Below are 18,840 nucleotides of genomic sequence, written 5' to 3' on the forward strand. Positions count from 1 at the left end.
TGCTCTGCCTTCCCAGTGCCAAGCATACCACCATACCTGACTTTTTTTTATCTGGGTTCTGGGAGACTGAACTCAGATCCTCATACTGGACTGTCTCCTCCTCAGCCTTCAAACATTTCCTGGACCTTCATCTGACCACCAAGGGTCTTCTAGGTAGGCTGCAGCTCCTCTGAACTTATGTTCTGGTTTATTCCATCAGGATATATGGCGAGATGGACATCATGTCCACAGCCACTCAGCATCCAGCAGTGGTGGGAGACTCTGTTTCGGAAACTCAGCACGTCTTATCCAAAGATGACTTTCTGAAGTTGATGCTTCCTGACAGCCCCTTAGTGGAGGAGGGAAGACGGAAGGTAAGTGACTGTGGGGGCTTTGGAGTCACCAGGAACACTTACAGTCAGTGTGAAGCAACTAGGGTGCTCGTGGTACCTTCCTCCACAAGCTTTTCTGTGGTCCCAGCAACAGTCCTGAACAGAATGGCCCTTGCCACCGCCACAGTTGTCAGGTTTGGGTTTGGGATTTTTTTTTTTTTTTTTTTTACAAGACAAGTTTTTCTCTGTGTAGCTGTGGCTGCCCTGGAACTCGCTGTATAGACTAGGCTGGCCTGCCTCTGCCTCCTGAGTGCTGGGATTAAGGGTGTGTGCTGCCACCACCACCCAGGCTTGTTTTTGTTTTGCTTTTTGCTTTGTTTTCATTTTAGTACTGAGGATGGAACTCCAAGGCCTTGCACACTCTAGGCATACTCTAGAGCTGCAGCCCAGCTCTGTAATTCCTTCAGAGGGCAAGAAAGCCTGAGGAGGCTAGGGTGGGGAGCATGGTATTCTTGAAGGTGCTCTGAAAGCCAGGCAGGCTCCCCTAAGGTCTTAGGTCCAGCTATGACCTGCTACATGAACATATGCAAGTGGCCTTTGTATGCTGACGTTAAAAAAAGTGAGAGCTCAACAATTCACACTCTTGCAGTCCCTCCTCTTTCTCAACAATTCACACTCTTGCAGTCCCTCCTCTTTCTCAACAATTCACACTCTTGCAGTCCCTCCTCTTTCTCAACAATTCACACTCTTGCAGTCCCTCCTCTTTCTCAACAATTCACGCTCTTGCAGTCCCTCCTCTTTCTCAACAATTCACACTCTTGCAGTCCCTCCTCTTTCTCAACAATTCACACTCTTGCAGTCCCTCCTCTTTCTCAACAATTGGACTCCTGGAGCTCCACCTGGGGCCTGGCCTTGGATCTCTGCATCCGCTTCCATCCGCTTCTCATTGGATGAGAGTTCCAGCACAACAGTTAGGGTGTTAGGCCATCTGATCACCAGACTAGGTCAGATCAGGCTTTTTCTCGACCATTGCCAGTAGTCTACAGTGGATGTGTATCATTGTGGATTTCTGGGGACCTCTCTAGCCCTTTGCTTCTTCCTGTTCTCAAGTGGTCTTCATTTATCATGGTCTATTATTCCTTGTTCCCCCTTTCTGTTCTTGATCCAGCTGTAATCTCCTGCTCCCCTAAGCTCTCTTTCCCTCGAACCTTGCCCTTCATTACTCCCACTGTCATCCAGGTTGTTCATATAGATCCCATCCATTTCTCTGTCATTGGGTGATCCCTGTGTCTTTCCTAGGGTCCCATTTTCTAGGTAGCCTCCCTGGAGTTGTGTAGCAGTCTAGTCATCTTTGTTTTACATCTAGTATCCTACTATGAGTGAGTACATACCATGTTTGTCTTTCTGAGTCTGGGTTACCTCACTCAGGATGATTTTTTCTAGATCCATCCATTTGCCTGCAAACCTCATGATGTCATTGTTTCTCTCTGCTGAGTGGTACTCCATTGTGAGCACAGGGACAAATAGCCAAACTAATGGAAACACATGAATTATGAACCAAAAGCTGTAGAGCCCCCAACTGTATCAGGCCCTCTGGATAAGTGAGACAATTGAATAGCTTGAACTGTTTGGGAGGCCCCCAGGCAGTGGGACCCGGACCTGTCCTTAGTGCATGAGCTGGCTGTTTGGAACCTTGGGCTTACACAGGGACACTTTGCTCAGCCTGGAAGGAGGAGACTGGACCTGCCTGGACTGAATCTATCAGGTTGAGCTGAATCCCCTGAAGGAAATGGGAATGGAGGGGAGGGGTTAGGGGGAAGGTGGGGGTGGGGGTGGGAGGGGGGAGGACAGGGGAACCTATGGCTGATATGTAAAATTAAAACACAAATATTATAATAATAATAATAATAATAATAATAATAATAATAATAAAAGATGCTGTAAGCCAAAAAAAAAAAAAGTGAGGGCAATAACTATGCTACGAAATGATGCATAGGAGCCTAACACAGTGTCTAGACAGCTGGAAGTCAAACCTCAGCCACACTGCTTAACTCACCCAGGACCTCTAGTCTGTACTCTGTCCAGGTCTTCCTGGGAGGCTGTCTGTTCCTGCAGTGGATGGGGTTAAATTGCAACCCCATCTACCACCAAACCCTGTTTTCTGCCAGAGTTGCAAAGCTCAGAAAGACAGTACTTTCTCATCCTCATGATCAGCAGCGCATTCTTAAAAAAAGAATGCACTGGTGTTTGATTTGCTCTCCCCAAGTTCATTCTCATTCTCTCTCTCTCTCTCTCTCTCTCTCTCTCTCTCTCTCTCTCTCTCTCTCTCTCTCTCACACACAGACACAGATAAAAGATAAACCACTTTTTAAAAGAATGCAAACTAGGAACTACCAAGATGGCTTAGCAATTAAAGGCACTTGCTGCCGAGCCTGATGACCTCAGTTCTGTCCCTAGGACCCACATGGTGGAAGGAGAAGACAGACGCCCCCAAGTTGTCCTCTGACCTCCACCTGTGTACCATGGCAGATATGAGCCCTACACACAATAAATCAGTGAATGCAACAAAATAGTTTTTAAAATAATTCAAAGTATTAAAAGAGCCTAAGTTTCTCCAGTCACTCCTTTTTGCAATAACTGAGGTTCAGCTGGTAGAATATGAGGCAAACACTTGTTTTTGGAACTAGAAGAGAACCCCTCTCTCACTTGTAATCCAAGCTTCTTTGGGTTAAGTGGGAAAGTGAGCCATTTCCTGGGATGGCAGTGAGCAGGCAGCTGTGTGCTGCCTTCCCATTGTGAACAGCACACAGTTAGCTGTCTTGTGTTCCCAGAACAGCACCATCAGGCACTACCCTCCCCCTCCCCCTCCCCGTTCCCATCTACTTTCATCTTAGCGCCTGCACTCAGCCGTACAGAACTTGCTGGGGGTATGAAAAGGGAATCCCACCAGAGTACCTCACAATGAGCCTTGTTCGTAAAGCTTGTGTCAGATCCCAGTTAGGAAACTGTATGTGCTTGGGTTCAAGGGCAGATGACTCCACAGCATGCAGCGTCTCAGAATGGGTGAACTTGGGCCTGATGTGTGTGTTTTCTTCAAAGATAATCACTTCCTTTCCCCAGTACAAGTGAGAGTTACAGTTCACACATACCAGCTGCATTCTTCACTAAAAAGGCCAGACAGAGTGAATAGAACATGGACAATAGAGAGATTTCTAGCCTCCTTGCCACATCCAGAAATGTTAATGTCCACTTCTTTCTGTATTAGAAATGAGTGTTCTAGAAATGGTATTTACATGAGAGGAAAGTGGTTCAGTATGCCAAGGAAGCCATGGAGATTGAAATCGGGCCTGACTTTTTGTGAGTCCTTGCTTTAGTTGGGATTTGTTTTATTGGGTCTGAGAGCTAACACACAGTGACGTTAGTGGTTTCCTTAGAGTTGGTTGTCCTACTTTCATTTCTCTTGCGGGTTTTGTTTTTGTTTTTGTTTTTGTTTTTTATGTTTTTGTTTTTTTAAAGAAAGCAACTGAGAAGAGATTTCTCTTTATTTCATCTTGCAATTTCAGATTACAGCCCATAAATGTGTAGAAGTCAAGGCAGGAACTTCAGACAGCTAGCTGGTCACTTCACATCCACAGACAAGAACAAATAGAAGTGGGTGCATGTGTGCTTGCTTGTGCACAGCTCAGTGTCTCCACTCTATTGCATACAGTTCAGGAGTCCGTACCTAGGGAATGGTTCCACCGACAGTGAGCTGGGTCATCCCTTACCACTTAGTTTAAGACAACCTCCCACAGACATTCCCACAGACTCACCCAGGGAAGACATTTGAGACACTCTTCCCAGTGATTCTAGACAATGTCAGTTGACAAAACTGACCCTGGCAGTACTTTTGTCCCATGGATTGTAATTCAGTTTCCAACAATTATAATGACTTTTGCGAGTGGTAATGTTTACATGGACAGTAGAATTTACTGGTTTTAAACTACTTTTCCTGAGCCCATTCATGTGGCTCAGCAAATGTCAGAGTTCAGAATTAGTTGAGTTAGACTCAGTTGAACCTCCCTACTGTCAATTGCCTAATATTAAAATGTAGTCATTTCCAATTACCATCAAGCCACAGTGTGTGCTTTTGTGAATACCAGTTGTCTGAAATGGTGACCTTGTTTATTACCAAGAGCACTTGCCTCTCTATGGTTCCATTTAACATTTCAGAATTAATAAACCTGTACATGTCTAATTTGTACTAGTGCTTCACAGAATGTCAGAGGAGGGAACTCTAAGCACGATACAAGAGCCTCCCTGCATGTGGCTTTCCTGGACTAATAGAAGACTGATCGCACCGTCAGACAACTCTAACTACGTATTTATTTTGGGTGTTTTATTAGGTTTTGAGATGGTCTTGGTATGGTAACCTAGACTTGCTTGTAACTTGCTATGTTACCCAGGTTGGCCTTGAACTCAGTCCCCCCACCACCGCCCCCACCACCACCACCTCAGCTTCCCATGCACTGGGGATTCTATGTGTGCACCACTACTCCTGACACCTTCAGATGGTTAATGTCCTTTGCTTTGCTCAACCCCTAGTTTTCGTTCTATGGGAACCTGTCTCCGAGGAGGTCATTGTACCGAACCCTGTCCGATGAGAGTGTCTGCAGCAACCGCAGGGGCTCTTCCTTTGCCAGTTCTCGAAGCTCCATCCTGGACCAGGCCCTGCCTAATGACATTCTGTTCAGCACCACTCCACCCTACCACAGCACGCTGCCTCCGAGGACCCACCCAGCTCCCAGCATGGGGAGCCTACGGAGTAAGTGGAGGCCGGGCCACCCTGGCTGTCTGGGTGGGCACATGGGACACCTGTGGGTTCACGTGCTCTTCAAGTTGAATATCCCCAGTGCACATGTGGAATTAGGTGTCAATTATTTGGCACTGTTTTCGCTGTCTTTTAACTCATTTTCAAACAGCAAAACTGCAAGGTGGTTTACATTAGATATTATTATCAAATACTGTTTTCACTTTCTCTCTGAAGGAAGCCATGTGTAAAGCCTAACTTTTGCAAAAAGCACAGTGGCATGGAGTGAGTTTTCGGTTGTCAAACCTCCCAGCCCTCCCTTTTCATGGTCCCAGTAACAACAGGTGGTAGCAGGGGATACTGGGAGACCCAGCTTGGCTTTAAGACCCTCTACATGTCATCTCTATTTCCTTGTGCCCCAGCTTGCACCCTGGTCACCAGTCAAGCTGATGATTGCCAGCTCAAATTGTAAAACTCTAATTGTGTGTGTGTGTGTGTGTGTGTGTTGTATGTATATGTGGGGTAGGGGGTGGGACAGGGTATCTTACTGAACCCAGGGTTTGCCGTTTCAGCTGTCCTAGCTGGCCAGCGTGTCCCTGGGATTGCACTATGGTTACAAGCGTACATCAGCATGTTTGTCCTTTACATGGGTACTAGGGTCCCAACTCAAGCCCTCACGTTTGCACGGTGAGCATCTTACCCACGGAGCCAGCTCCCTGGTCTCAGTGTGTTAGGTTTTGATACTTTTTAAATGTTAATTTCTGCGCCCTTGCCCCCATTCCTATTTTACAGAAAAGATAACAGTTTTACCATAAATTTATATTCAGGTTGTTTTTTTAAATTTCAGCATAAAAAGAACCATCTTTTGAGCTAATTCAACTTCTGCAGTGTATATAAACATCCCAAGTTATCTGACATAAGGCTTCTAATAATGTTTAACAAGCTTGGAGAGAACCTAATCTAGTGCAGTGCGTAATGTATTTCTTCAGGAGCATGGTACCCTGCCTGTTATAAAATCTCTGACTTTCTCAATGGCAGGACAAAAGTTCAGACAAACACATTTATTATGTTCCTTTAAATGGCATAACCACGCATCCTCTTTTGAGACAGGGCCTTGTGTAGCTCAGGTTGGCCCATTAAGTGTTTCTTAAAAGCTTTTTTGAAGCTACTGAAATTCTGTTTTGTGCCCTTATTTTTTTCTATTTCCCATAGTACAAGTGGTCTGTGTTGCTAGGTTTTCTATTCAGCCCTTCTTTTTGTTTGCCTTTGAAAAATGCATAGCTTTTTAGCTTCAATTTCTTAAAATAAATAGTAATAATTATAATAATAATCAACTTCATTTCTTAAACAGGTTTTAGGTTTCATAGGATGAACAGAACATACTGTAGTTCCACACACTCGCTGCTCCTGGAAGACTCTTCCCATATCAGTGCGAGGCTGCCCTCCCCCCACCCCACCAGAGGCAGCGTGGCACTTTGGTTACATCCGAGCCCACAGATGCATCGTAGTCAGCCGGCTGTAGCTCATGCTTTAGGTTCCACTCTGCACATGCTCTGTACAGATGGCCAGTAGCATGTGTCTGCCTCAGCAGCATCATACAGCTCAGCTTCATGGCCTTGAATTTCCCTCCTGCCCTCTCACCTATAGCAAACCTGATGTCCTGTAATGTCCTGTAGCTGGAATATGTAGCCGTTCGTGCTGGCCTCTTTCTTAGCATCAGCAGTTAAAGTTCCTCGGCCTTTTCTCGTCTCTGAATGACAGATAGTCCATGCTCTCTTTGGATTCTTCCATATATGTCCACAGTATCAAGGCATACTGAGGAAAGAAGCAAGATGTTTGTACCATGTTCTTGTCTCTTCTTTACATGCCCTTGCTATTAAGTGCAATATCGTAAAACACTCGTATTTGGTAATGTGTCTCCTCCAGCCTTAAACTGCTCAGAACTCTGCAGTAGTAGTAGAAATACTAACTGTAATGTGTAACTGGATGTAAATAAGAAGCCTTGAAATAACGTGTAGTGATTTATCTTCTCAAAAAAACCTCTGATTCCCTTCTGGCCGCCCATGAATCTTAAGCATCCAGGATCCAGTTGGAAGATGCTAGTTCCTGGTCCATGACCACCTCTGATACCTGTGTGACAGTTTCCATCTGTCTCCTCAGAATCCATTCAACCAGTGCACAGACCCCGACCCCCCAAAGGGACACAGCCCTCTGAGACTTGGCAGCACTCTGAATTGCTGCAGTGTGAACTCTGACCCCAGAAGCAGTCTTTCAGTGTTGAACACAGAAGAGCATGTGCCCGGGAGCACCTCTTAGATTCTCAAGAGACAAACATTGTGTCACATGAAGGCGTGGAGTGTCCATGTGATGTCTTCTAGCTTGGGTAGCTCTTTGTGTCAGATGGAGCCAACCTTTTGACACTAGGATGCACTATTGTCATCTATAAAGTTCACATTCAAGACCCATTTAGTTGATGCTGTCAGGGTGGCCCCTTAGCATGTGTTATAACACCAATAAAGTCAGGCATAGTCAGCATGGTGGAGGGAGAGTAGGAATCTACAAGATTGGTGTCCAGGGCTAAAGAACATGTTGGATGGGCAACAGGGCCTAGACACTAGCCACCCCTAAAATTTAGGTCCTCATGCAGCATGGGCAGAGATAATCAAGCAGAGAAATTGCATGTTTCTGTCCAGGTGAAGCTGATAATTGTCCACTTGTACCCAGAAATGCATTCAGGCCAACCAGGCCCCCTTCTGTTCTTCACCTCCTCGGGGACCCCAGGAAGTACCCCTATTCTAATTTCATATTTCTCTCTTCTCTAAGTGTATCATCTTATCTGACCTGACTGTTACATAGCACAGGCCTCCCTGGCTCTGTGAGGAGCCAGATGCTGTTCTGGGAGTCAGTCACATGCTGTAGGCTCTGCGACTTTGCCCAGGGAGCTGGTGGCCAGGGAACTAGTCAGTGCAGTCACCTAGCTGATCACTTTTTTTCTGAATCTCCTGAGGCACCCCAAGGCTTTGAAGAGTTGGATTTGAAAGGATAGCTTTGGGTAGCTATGGCAAGGGAGTCTTTTCTAGAAGCCATCCGTCTGTCACTGGAGAACAGAATACATATTGAGTGTAGTATCACAGGCATAGTGGTGACTCCTCCTTCCCACCATATGCAATCCCACCAGACCATGGACAGTGTTTATCTACCATCCCTGGCTCCTCATGGGTCCTCACTGGTTCCACTGTCCTCTGAAATGGTGACTGTTCCTGCTGGCTTCCCAGTGTCGCATCCAGTAACACAGGCAGAGGGGTGTGTCAGTTAAAGACCTAACAGATTGCTGCTGGTTTGAGTCTTTGGACAAAAAGAATTTTAAAAGGCTGATCTTGTTCTTAAATACTTCATTTCTACTCAATGGAAGAAAAATAATGTTAAGTGTGCCAGATTCTGATTATTGGAAAAGGCACATGTAGCTCCTGGGTTGTCTGTAAGACAGCCACAGCCTAAGGCTGCTCAGGTCAAGTCAGGCTAAGGTTCAGATCTCCCCACACTCATCCCAAGCTTTTATGCCAGTAGCGTGTCAGCTGTCTGCCAGCTCCCCCTTGTCACACGGACCTCAAGCAAGTGTCACCTCCTTAGACAGGACTCCATCTCACAGCACATCACCTAGCCTGTCTTTTTCAAAAGGTTCAGGAAGCCCAGTGTGTGCCTGTCTCCTAGTGACAGAGCCCAAGGGCGGAGCCCCAGCTGTGTCTCGGCTGTCCCACTCCTAATGATGTGATGGAGCAGTCACTCTAAAGACAGCACTGGAGCCCAGCCAGGGGGACTTCTCACACATTCTCCGCCTGTTCCCCAGTATTGATCTGCCAAAGCTCCCTTCACCCTGAGCAGCTTTGCATGCTGTGCTCACCCTTGGCTCCCTGCATGGCTGAGAGCTGCGGGAGATGAGGGTTATGCAGGGCACTTCCTGAGACCCCTGTGCCGCATAGCAGTGACTGCCCTTGGGTTCCCCTGTGAGCAGACTGACTCTGGGGCTGACTGAGTTGCACCTATCTGCACACTCAGTCACTCCCATCTGCCCCTCAGCCCCAGGATTCTTAATCTGTGCCTTGCCTCAGAAACAGCTTGAAATTTTAGCCCAAGACTGCCAAGTGGTTGTTTCATTGAGTAATTGGGGGAGTGACCTTCCCACAGGAGGGTGTTCATTCTCACCCCACCTTCTGAGTTAGAACCAGCCACTGTCCCTTTCATTCTGCTAACAACACCAGCCACTGTCTTCTTCCCAGCACTGGCCAGTGGCCCCTCCAGTGCACCCCAGAGAAGGCCTCGGAGGAGACACCCAAACATCTCTCTCTCTCCCAGCTCCTACTCCAGCCTTTGCTGCTGGCTTACCACCTGACAATGGCAGAGGGCAAGCAGGAACTGCTGTTACTGTAAAGATGTCCAGGGAGAGGCTGCCATAGTGCTTCCTCAGTGGAGACTGGGAACGCATTGGCAGCCATCACTACTCCTCAGCATGGTCTCCTGGAAACAGCGCCGGCTGATTGGTGTCACTGTCACTGGGAGCAGGCTGCATTTGTAGAGTGGGAGCAGGCTGTGGGTGTCCTTCAAGGCCACATGTGCAGAATGATGTCTGTCCCATTCCAGATGCCAGCACCTCACAGCTTCCCAGAAGGATGGAGGTGTAGAAATCACAGGTGCATTTGCTTAATTACGCCCCTGAACTTAATTGCAGGTTCAGCCAGCCAGGTGGTCATTACTTTGATTGGTCTCATTAGTCAGATGCAGCCACAAGCAGCTGCATGCAATGCTCTGGGCAGGTTCAGAAAAGGCACTTTGAAATCGTCCGGTCAGGCCCTTTCAGAATTTCTTCTCTGATGCATAGCGAGTTCTTAACAATGAGTGTTATTAATGTCCTGAGCACTTAAGGAGCTGCTGTGAGAGCTTCGGGAGCAAAGGAATGGTAGGGAAACACACATGCTCTGCTGACGGAGAACTGTCAGGCATTCCAGGAAGCGAGGGAGGGCTGGGAGGCTTCTGGTGCAGCAGCAGGACTGTCCTGTCAAGTCAGAAGAGTGGGCGGGCAGCCACATCTGCACATAGGTCGTGAAGAGACATCCTTTCTTTTTCTCATCTGTTCACTGAGGTAGCCTCACTACCTCTGGGTCTGTAATGTCTACCGTTCAGCTTTGCTGACCTTGCTCCTCACACTTTGGAAATCATCAGAAAAGAGATTGCTACCAGGCAGTCTCAAGGCAGTGTGAAGGTTGAGGCATTTTTTTAAAGGGGGGCAGCTACCCTGAGGAAACAAGACCTTATCCCAGGCCTCAGAAAGCTTCTGCAAGAGTGTGAAGTGAGGATGCTCCTCTGCAAGGCTCCATGCTGACCACCCCTGCTTGCTCTCCACCGTCCAGCTGGTCTCGTGTGGGCTGGTGGCTATGACAAACCTCCACCTCTTTGGGGTGGGTTAATATTTCCTATTTTAACAGGGCATGTTTTATACAGTTTCCCAGGCCCCTTTGTGAGAGATGATGGCAGTACCTGTGCCATAACCAACTCAGTGGCGACCATGACATTCACGCCATGACTGAGTAGGGACATGCTCTCTGTGCTATGACTAACAGACCTGCTTACTGACTCTCTGACCCTGGAAGGATCAGCAGTGCTGTTGCTGTGACTAACTGGCTCTGTGGGAACAATGGTACCTATGCAGGGACTGATGGACTAGCAGATCAACAGACTAACAGACTCTAGGTAGGGACTAATAGTACTCATACTGTGAGTAGCTGATTCTGAGGATGGTAATACCCATGCTCTGGCTGGCTGGCTGACTCTCTGACACTGTGTGGGCAGCAGTGCCCATTCTCTGGCTGACTAACTGTCTGTGAGGACAGTGACTAATGGAATGATAGGTTGACTGACTCCAGACAAGGAGTGTGGTGCTTATACTGTGACAGACTGGGAACAGCGATAACCATGCTGTGACCTAACTGACTGGCTCTGTGTGGGGAGCACTATTCATGCTGTGACTGACCATGTAGACAGTAACTAATGGATTGACAGACTGACTGTATTGGAGACTGTGGTGCTCATATTGATGTACTCTATGGGATCTATGGTACCCATGCCATGACGAACCAACTGACTGATGCCCAATGAGGGTGATGGTGCACATGCTCTGACCGACTGGCTGGCTGGCTGATTCCCTGTCTGGATGGTAGTCCCCATGCTGTGACTGACTGACTAATTCCCTGTGAGGGTACCCATGCTGTGACTGTCCGGCCTTCTGACTGACTCTCTTTGAGGGCAATGGTACCTATGTTCTGACTGACTGACTAATGGATTGCCAGACTCTGGGGACAATGCTGTGATTCTGGGTGGAGACAGACTGACTGACTTACACTCTGATTTTGTTTCTACTCAGATGAGTTCTGGTTTTCCGACGGGTCCTTATCGGATAAATCCAAGTGTGCAGATCCCGGCCTGATGCCACTACCAGACACAGCCACAGGGTTAGATTGGTCCCATCTTGTGGATGCTGCACGAGCGTTTGAAGGTAAAGATTCACCCATACCCTGGGCCCCTCTGTGTGCCCAGGGAGCATGCTCCTGCAGGGCCTATACTGCAGCTTAGGAACACATGTCTATGTATTGGATCATCTGGCAAATGTTGAATGCTCTGCCCGTCTTTGAAGATGAAATAGGGGCAGACTTGGTTCTAAGGAAGCATCTAGATATGGTCAAGTCACTTGGTGAAATCAGTGCTAGGCAAGGGACTTCAAACCCTAAATTCTGCTCCAGATACCAACTGCCACCTGATCAGACAAGCCCCTTTTCCTCTTTGGCTCCATTTCCCTGTGTGAAAAGCATGCATGATTGCCTAGCTCCCATGGTCTCTGCCCTTGAAGCACACTAAAGTGACATGGGAGAGAACTCTCGAGAGGCCAAAGCTGCCAAGTTTGGTAGGACAAGCAGGTGCTGACTTAGTGCCAGTACAGAAGACTGGCAGGATTGTGTGCTCTGGCAAGTCCTTCTAGCTGTGTGGGCCTCAGCTTCTTCTAACCCTGTGGATCAGCAGGTCAGTAAACTGCAGTGGGTCAGTTAAGCCTGTGGGTCAGTAGGTTAGTTAAACTTATGGATTGGCAGGCTGCAGAGGGTCAGTTAAGGCTGTAGGTTGATGGGTCAGTTAAGCCTGTGAGTCAATGGGCTGCAGAGGGCCACTTAAGCCTGTGGGTCAGTGGGTTAGTTAAACCTGTAGATTGGTGGGCTGGAGAGGTCAGTAAAGCCTGTGAATCCGTGGGCTACAGAGAGTCAGTTAAGCCTGTGGGTCAGTGGGCTGCAATGGGTCTTTTTAAGCCTCTTGGTCGGAGGGCTGAGGTGGGTCAGTTGAGCTCTGAGAGCCCTTCTGGCTGCCATACTGCTTTTGGTCACCACTGATGCTGTGACTGGGGAGCAGCACTCTTCTCCAGGTCATGGGGAACTGTCCACAAAGGCCATGAAGAAGCTGCTTCCCATTGTTTGGGTCTTGTGTGATCCGGGGCCACAACTCTTAGAGCTTCTGCCATTGACTACTTGTGTTCTTTTTCTCGTTGTTGTGACCAAATTACCGCCAAGCAATGGCCTGTGGGGGGACAAACCTGATTTAGCTCATGGTTTGAGAGGTACCACTGAAGGCGCACTGGTGGGCAAGCCGTGGCCGTGGCCGTGGCCGTGGGTACTCATTCACATCACAGCCGACCGGGAAGTGGGGCTGGCTACAGACTTCATCCAGCATGACCCCACCTCTTCAGTTTCCACAACTTCCCCAGGCATCATCCCAGCTGGGGAGCAAGCTCTCAACACACTGGCCCATGAGAAGACTCTACATACAGACTCGACACTGCGACATTCTTTCTGATCCTGCCTTTCCCAGTGGATGAATTGAAGTGGGGTCGTTTGATGTGGCTTCCTTGCCTTCTGCCCACGGCAAGGCTGTCAGGGCCTTCCAGCCTTAACAGAATGTGCTATCCCCAGGGCTCAGAGCCTCCACTTGCCCCTGACACCTTATGGCTCCACCTTATTACCTGTGACATCTGGCTACAGAAGACCAAGGTCTGCTGCTCTAACCCTTCCTCTCCTCTTGTGACTGGCATACTAGAGAGACCTCCTTTGTGCCCAGGCCCCTGGGGTGCTATCCGCCAGTGGGGGAGTTTACTTTTGAGAGAGGACAGCTGACAGGGGACACTCGCACACAGTGAACATGCCCTCACGACTCCCCCACAAGTGCATCATCCTTCTGGAAACAGTCTGGGTAGTAGTGTCCTAGTATCCATGTCCTCGTTTGTTTCACTGTTAGAAGCTGCTAACTGTGTAGTGGTAAAGTGTCCTACTGGATTCAGACTTCAGCCAGCACCCATACTGACATGCTGGACAGTCGACACATCTGAAAACAGGGTTTTAAAAATAGAATTTATCATCCTGTTGGAGTGAAACATCAGTGTAACTGTTTCCTCCGAGCTGTTGGTCTTAAATCGGCCTCACCAGATTGAACCCAACAGCATTTCCTCATAGAAGAAGGTACTCAGGGGACCCTGATCTAAGATTTCCATCCCCACGCCCTCTTACCCAGCTGCATGTGGCCTTTTGGGTAGAGCATAGAAGGTGGAAGGATGCGCGTAGGGCTTCTCAGTGATGCAGCGGCCTCCGGGGTGCTCACACTCCTCGAAGTAACCCCCATAAACTCACTGGCTCACCAGGCTGCCTTGAATGGACTCTTTTCTTTGGTTGTGGGTGCTGTCTGCATCTGGGATGAATAGATGTTTCTTTCCATCTCCTCAGAAAACTCACACGACAAGTCTTACTATAAAATCAAAACAAGAAGGCCATGTTCATCTTCATTGAGCTGAAGCTTAAGGGCTTAGATTTTGTTGTGCTATTCAAGAGTAGAGCTGAGACACCAAATTCATCACCCCCCCCCATTACAGCTGTCTGGATATGTTTAAATATGATTAGTATAAAGAATGAGGGGGTGTTACTGTGACCACAGATGTGTCACCAGGAAGCTTGCCAGTGAGCGTGCCCTCCAGAGAGAAACCTTCCCAGACCTTGCTGACCACAGGCAGTGAACCAATTCATCAAGAAAACTAGAGGTGAAACTCAAGGTCTGCGCTTTGGAGATGTGTGGAACGTTACTCTAGTAACTGCCTAAGAAGAACTAAGTAGTATAATAGTTCTCTTTTTATTAGTGAATAGTGATGGAAAGAGTGCTACATGCTAAGTATTTGACCTATGGCCATAAAGAGTAGTTCTTAGAGAAATACACAATGTTTTAGAAACATTTTAGTGGGAAAATTGTTTGTGGCTCCACCTTACTACTGTGACATCAGCTAGAAAATTAACTTAAACTGTACTTCAGCAGATTCCAAAAAGCTGAACAGAGGAGCTAGGGAGACTGATCAGTGAGTAAGAGCACTTTCTGTATAATTAGAAGGACCTGAGTTCAAATCCCCAGCAGCTACATCAAAAACTAGACATGGTGCATGCCTGTCATCCAGCCTTGTGGGGTGGGGCAGAGATGAGCATGTCCAGGGGCTTGCTAGCCAGCCAGTCTAGCCAAAATGACAAGTTTCCAGTCCAGTGAGACTCTCTCTTGAGCCAGTAATGTGGAAGAGTGTGAGAGAGGAAAACACCTGATGTCCTCCTTTGACCTCTGTGAGCATGGGTGTGCACACTCATGTGCATGCAGCACACACATAGACAAATAAAAGAGATGAAATCCATTTTAAAATTCAACAGCAGATAAAATAGTGCATTGTATAAATCGATCAGTAATCAGTTTTTCTTTGAATATTGATTAACATTTAGCAGACATGACCCCAAACCATAAAAGCGAATGAGTAAGATGGAATTAATGTTACGAGAGCTGCAGCAGACCGTTGTCCCCTAGAGAAGACACAGGCTCTGTAGGACCTCCCTCCCTCTGGCATGTGTCATGAGACCTTGTGGTGGAGCTTTGGAGTCTTGCTGTCCCCTGCAGAATGGGGACCTGGCCAGCCCAAGCCACCAACCTAATGAGCTGGTTTCCAAGACAGACCTTGGCCAGACCTGTCATCCCAGCTACTTAAAAGACTGATCAGGAAGAGAATAAGTTCAGTACCTGCCTGGGCAGCAGAACGAGATCCTGTCTCAGAAAGTGCAGGGCCCGGGATTCGACATGCAGTGTAGACAAAAAACGGAGCTTGGTTGCCAAGGTGCTCAGTACACAGTTCCCCAGTGTCAAGAATTAGCTGAGAGGCTAAAGGGAACCTGTCACCAGACAACCTAGAGATGGCAGCTCACTGACAGTACCTTAGCTGACTCCTGGTGGGGCTCTTACTCAACACAGTACTCTCTGCGCCTTCATCTTAATGGTGGGAAACTGTGCATCTGGCTGTTCTGTGGCTTCTGCGGGGCTGGTTCCATTTGTACTGAATACTGGGCACCACCTCTCCCCACCCCACCCTTCATTCCTCCACATTTTATCATTATATATTCTCTGGGTGGCGTTAAAGAGACATTAAAGGAGGTCATTGAGGAATGTCAACTACATAGGAATAAACTTCATGGTGACATAATTGAGCATTTATTGCAAGAAGAAAATGGTGGATGAGGAAAAAAGCCCAGGGCTGGAGAGATGGCTCAGCTGTTAAAGGCTAGGCTCACAACCAAAAATATAAGAGGAACAAAAGCCCAGAGTGCAAAGGTCACTGAAAAGCCATTCGAGAATATTCCAAAATACCCAGCATCACTCAAAACTACTGAGTGTACAGTGAATTGTTTTCAGTTACAACGAATAATGGTGCCCTTGTGCGAAGCTTGCCTGAAATCTAGAGGCAGCCTTCTTATGTAATAGAATTCTTTCCTTTTTACATCTCTGAAAAAGAGAGCCCCATTGAGACAGCCTTGGTCTGTAGGATTACAGTAAGAAAACTTACAGGAAATTCTGTAGTAGACTGAGATTATTCATTGTTACAGGCAAGAGTTTAACTGGTTTAATAAAAGAAAAGCTTTAATTATGTTAAGTTAGTAGGTAAAGTAATTAAGAGTGATTATTCTAATTTCCTGAAAATATATCTAGTAGAATTGGGACCTATTTCTAATAAAAGATAAGATTTGAGAGATCCTTCCAAAGTCTCATGAAGGATATATCCTTATTCCCGGATAGTCTACATTATGCAGTTGGGAATGTGTTGATGAGCAGGGCTTTCAAGTTCAGAAATTAAACAAGGGAACTGCCTTAGTTACTGTCTCATTGCTGTAGTAAAATGCCCTGGCAGAGCACCTTAAGGGAGAAAGCATTTATTCCAGTTCACAGTTCCAGAGAGACACAGTCCACTGTGGCAGAGAAGGCATGTCACAGCCACCTACAGCAATACAGCATTGGAAGCTGGCTGATTCCATTGTCTCCACACTCAGGAAACAAGGGAAGGAACTGGAAGTGGGGCCAGGCTCTAGAGCCCCAGGGCCCTCAGAGACCCCCTTCTTCAGCAAGGCTCCACCTCCTAAGGGCTCTACAACCTTCCCAAGCAGTGCCACCAGCTGGGAACCAGGTGAGCCTGTAGGGAACACACATGCAGACCACAATAGGAACCCATTGGAACCATATCCTTTCATTTTTGTATTGGAATCCTTGACATATACAGTTCAGTATGGGAGGGAGAAAAAAGAGTGAATATCAGTAGTTTAAAATTGTAGCCATGTTTATATATCTAGAAGGTAGGATCAAATGGAAATTATTAAAGATTCTAAAATTGCTGAGCAGTGGTGGCACACATCTTTAATCTTAGCACTCGGGAGATAGAGGCAGATGGATCTCTGTGAGTTCAAGCCCAGCCTGGTCTACAGAGCAAGTTCCAGGACAGTCAGGGCTACATAGAGAAACTGTGTCTTGGGGAAAAAAATTTCTAAAATTAACAAAACAGTTTTTTAAAGTATTCCTGATTTTTCTAGCTACTATTTCTACATAATAAGCTGTCCTAAAATGTATAGCTATCACCATCAGTGGTCTGTTCTTACTGTGCCGTGAGTTGGCTAAGGCTCAGCTGGGTGCTTCTTCTGCTCCACAGGCAACCAGAACGCATGCTCGGAGCTTGGCTGTGTCAGGCTCCTCTGGAGGACCCCACTCTGTCTGCAGTAGCCGTATCTTGACTGAACTCTGCACCCACTGGGGTCACTGCACATTTTCATGCATGATGGAATCCCTAGTGGAATAAAAGCAGTTCACTTTCTTAAAAAGCAGTTCTGTGATTGGTTCATGTCTGATCTGAGAAGTCCCAGGCTATGATACCTGCCATCATCTGTGACAGAGCAAGGACAGTCAGACACTAGGGTGGGCTCTGGTCAACACCTTAGGACAGGCTGGTGTGTTCGCATGGCAGAGGGAGGTATGGTTGGCTTGGGTTCTACATGCGGTCAGTGATAACAGCCTTGAAGGACACTTTAAGCAAACCAGTGAGCTCCAGCTATGTGTTCTTTGGAAATTAAGCCATCGTTAGAATTACAATGAGAGAACAGAGACACTCTTAAGTAACTGTAGAGTCTTTATATAGACAAGGACAGGAATGGATAGAATCCTCGGTGGTAAAAATGACAGTCCTTTTTGAATTAATTTGAGATAAGTGCAGTTTCAACTCAGCTATCTAAAGATATGCTAAGAACTTAATTGCACCCATTTAGAAAAATGATGAACAGTATTCAACAAAAAACCTATTATAAATCAATAATAATTAAATAGCATAATAATGATTCAAAAATAGAATAAGTCCTTTTGAAAAAGTAAAGAACATGGGCATCAGAATGTATTTAACACCTAAATGAGAAAGCAATTTATATACTAGAAAAGTCAACTTTATAAAAAGTGAAAAATCATTCAGTATTACCATTTGGAAGATTTAATTATGCAGTAATGAGAGAACATGTGAAATACAATATGGATAGATATACATACATGTATTTATGTATGACCCTTTACGAGACTGAAAGAGGGATGTGGTAAACTGTAGAGAAAGGTTTATGATGAATGTGGTAGATAAAGCCAAGATGTATACAGTGCGTAAATGACCAGCGGAAGACGCTGCTGCCTCCGTGGCAAACAAATGAGGTGTGTGGCTGCACCCCACTGAAGAAGACACAGTAACTATGTGCAAACAATGTTCATGTGAATGTCAATGATGATGAGCTATGGGCACTTACCTACTCTGTGGGAAAAACAATTCTGCTGCTCCAGGAAGCCACAAAGAACACTCAAAGCCAGTGTCGTTCTGCAGATCATAAAGCAATCCATCTTCTCATTCAAGTACAGTGACAGTTCATAGCCAGGCCAGATAAATGTACCACATCCCCTCCCCACATCTGAAATCTCATTCCTAAGAACTAGCTGATAGCAAATTATTCAGTATATAAAATAATATAGCATAATTAAGATCAGTTAGAAGTAGATAGATAACCAGAGTGTAACTCAAAAAGCACACATCAAGAGTGGAGAAGTCTCCTTGGTCTAGGATTGAAAGGTGATCTAGGTGCTAATGGCGGCAGCCCAGGGCCGACAACTCCCCTGTGCTGACAGTCACATTTAAGATATGGCTGGGTCACATGCCAAGCTTTATTTTAATATGTCCGGTTCTGTTTGGTGTGGGATGTGATAATGCCCTTCGCCTGTCAGAGTTCCTGAACAGAATTGCAGATTTGCCTAATACAGCAAAATCCTTTAGCCGTCTACCATGCAGTGCTCAGC

At 46.7% G+C, this 18,840-nt stretch overlaps 1 protein-coding gene across 3 annotated transcripts in view; it reads left to right on the top strand.

The window, feature by feature from the left end:
• Sipa1l2 (signal induced proliferation associated 1 like 2) overlaps positions 1-18,840 on the top strand; it is a 167,260-nt gene that overhangs the window by 138,770 nt on the left and 9,650 nt on the right. For all 3 annotated transcript variants that reach the window (XM_036187010.1, XM_036187012.1, XM_036187011.1), the window contains 3 exons: positions 200-353; positions 4,896-5,115; positions 11,516-11,647. In XM_036187010.1, coding sequence (XP_036042903.1) covers positions 200-353; positions 4,896-5,115; positions 11,516-11,647 — 506 coding nt within the window. The remainder of the gene's footprint in view (positions 1-199; positions 354-4,895; positions 5,116-11,515; positions 11,648-18,840) is intronic.

Source organism: Onychomys torridus, chromosome 5 (genome assembly GCF_903995425.1).
Source record: "Onychomys torridus chromosome 5, mOncTor1.1, whole genome shotgun sequence".
Lineage (NCBI taxonomy): Eukaryota > Metazoa > Chordata > Mammalia > Rodentia > Cricetidae > Onychomys > Onychomys torridus.